Below are 2,604 nucleotides of genomic sequence, written 5' to 3' on the forward strand. Positions count from 1 at the left end.
CACAGTCCATGGTTGAGGGATGCCAAGGAGATGTAGTTTGTGACAGGGAGGGCAGGGCAGGCTGTCAACTGCAGTCCTTTGGGGATGGTGACAGCAACTCAGTGTGATGTTCACAGCAGAAGATCATGGCCTACAAAGACAGCTAGTCCAGACACTTGCAGTAAAACATGTTCCTGTCCCTCACTTTGCAGGAATGGAAATCTGAAGACCCTCTTGGCAATTGGAGGATGGAATTTCGGGACAGCCAAGTAAGTTCAAACCATCTCCTTCCCATAACAGCAACCTAGAAAGGGAGGGTGAGGGCAGAAGAGGCATTAACCAAATCCCACTCTGTCCTGCTTTGCTTCCCTAGGTTCTCCACAATGGTTTCCACTCCTGAGAACCGCCAGACCTTCATCAATTACGTCATCAAATTCCTGCGTAAATATCAGTTTGATGGGCTGGACTTTGACTGGGAATACCCTGGGTCCAGGGGCAGCCCAGCCCAGGACAAGGCTCTCTTTACTGTCCTGGTTAAGGTGGGTTTTGGTCAAGTCCTCTGCTCTGCATAGCTCTGGCCAGAGCCCTGGGCACCTGCAAAGCCTGAGCCCAGAGAGTCCATGGTGAGAGCTGTTTCTTGGTGTCCCTCAGGAAATGGTGGCAGCCTTTGAGCAGGAAGCCAAACAAGTCAACAAGCCCCGTCTCATGGTCACTGCTGCTGTTGCTGCAGGCGTTTCCAACATTCAGTCTGGCTACCAGATTCCTGAGCTTGGACAGTGAGTAGACAATTCTCAGTATCACTGCTGTGCTTTGAGTGGTTTTCCTTCAAGAAATTAAGAGAAAATGTTCCATCACCTGGCAGAAACCAACCTCATTGCATGTGGGGTCCCTACTCTTTTGTGTAAGGCAAGAACGCTGGGTGAGTGGTGAGGAACAGGATAACTTGGGAAGGGAAGTGTAACAACAGTCTTCCCCCAGCCACTCAGTGCCATTGGGGAACATCTCTGGGTTCCCAGAACACCAGCACAATTCCAGCTCTAGCTTCACTTGTGCCTCCCTCCCCTGGAGGAGAGAATTGGCTCCAGAACTTACAAGGCCAGCTCAAAAAGGTCTTGAAGACCCCTGATTTGCAGAAAGTGACGACATGGCCAAGGATGTGGTGGGGTAAACAGCCAGCACTAAAGGAACTCTCAGGTCTGGGTGACTGAACAGGCCAGGAGAGAGACAAATCCACGTTCTTCACAGGTACTTGGACTACATCCATGTGATGACTTATGACTTCTATAGCTCTGGGGATGGACAGACTGGGGAGAACAGCCCTCTGTACAATAATGCTAACAGCTACCTCAGTGTTGTAAGTATATTTTGGAAGCCTTTGTCACAGAAGTCATCTTCCTGCCTACAAATTCTGGCACAGACTTTAACTGTGGTGGTTTTTTTTAACAGGAATATGCTATGAACTACTGGAAGAACAATGGTGCTCCAGCTCAGAAGCTCCTTGTTGGATTCCCAACCTATGGACATAACTTCAACCTCCAAAACCCATCTAACACTGCTGTTGGGGCTCCAACATCAGGACCTGGGCCAGCTGGACAATACACAAAGCAGGCTGGTTTATTGGCTTACTACGAGGTACGTGTGCTCCTACACACCCAGGCCACTGAGAACACCACAAACACCCTTCAAACTACCCAGCAAAGAATTTTTAATCCATGTAATATTCCAACTGTCCTTTTTTGTAGGACACTTGCTAACCTCTCCCTCTCTCCCCTTTTTTCCTAGATCTGCACATTCCTGAGCTCTGGAGCCACCCAGGCTTGGGATGCCCCCCAGGATGTCCCCTATGCCTACCAGGGCAGTGAATGGGTTGGCTATGACAACATCAAGAGCTTCAACATCAAGGTATGGTGGGGTGTGTGGCTGTGCTAATAATAAGGCAGAAGGCCTTGTGCAGGTACTGGGACTAATTGGGATTCCTCCCCTGGCACTGAACAGATTGACTGGCTGAAGAAGAACAACTTTGGAGGTGCTATGGTTTGGACCATTGATATGGATGACTTCACTGGTACTTTCTGCAAGCAGGGCAAATATCCCCTGATCACCACTCTGAAGAATGGTCTTGGTGTGCAGAGCAGTGGTGAGTAGCTTGAGTAACATGGAGTTTGTGCTTATTACATCAGCTATAAAAATTTGGTGTGCTCCTAATGCCATGGGACTATGGAAGAATGGTAGAGAGGAGAGTTTGTTATAAATATAATCCTTTCCCAAAATGAAAACTATTTCTTGCTTTCATTGCAGGCTGTGCTTCCTATTAACCATCCAGTCCTCAAGTCTCAGTAGCTCCTAAATATGGAAGAAGGAGCACAAGCACCAGCTGGAGTAACAATTGAAGTGACTGCGATGGGAGTGGTTTCTGTGCTGACGGAGCCATCCATACCCAACCAACCAGAGCAGCTTTTACCAATATTTGAACAGCAAAACATGTTTCAGAATTGTCATGACAATCCTGTCTATAATATCAGCTGCTGCTGCTACAACTGACCATGAAGATATCAATTCTATTACAGCAAACAGATCCCTCTGATTTTATTGCCTTAAATAATAGTGATTAAATAAAATGCTCTG

At 47.5% G+C, this 2,604-nt stretch overlaps 1 protein-coding gene across 1 annotated transcript; it reads left to right on the forward strand.

Moving 5' to 3' along the window:
• Positions 1-198: 198 nt before the first annotated feature.
• On the forward strand, positions 199-2,116 carry LOC104517941 (acidic mammalian chitinase; the record flags this gene model as incomplete). The annotated part of the gene is made up of 7 exons (XM_010168848.1): positions 199-248; positions 353-518; positions 631-755; positions 1,225-1,333; positions 1,426-1,611; positions 1,762-1,881; positions 1,975-2,116. Coding segments are annotated over exons 2-7 (838 nt in total), but the record flags the coding sequence as incomplete, so codon positions are not given.
• Between the last annotated feature and the right edge of the window lie 488 nt (positions 2,117-2,604).

The sequence above is a fragment of the Antrostomus carolinensis genome, unplaced genomic scaffold, assembly GCF_000700745.2.
Source record: "Antrostomus carolinensis isolate BGI_N321 unplaced genomic scaffold, ASM70074v2 scaffold10800, whole genome shotgun sequence".
Lineage (NCBI taxonomy): Eukaryota > Metazoa > Chordata > Aves > Caprimulgiformes > Caprimulgidae > Antrostomus > Antrostomus carolinensis.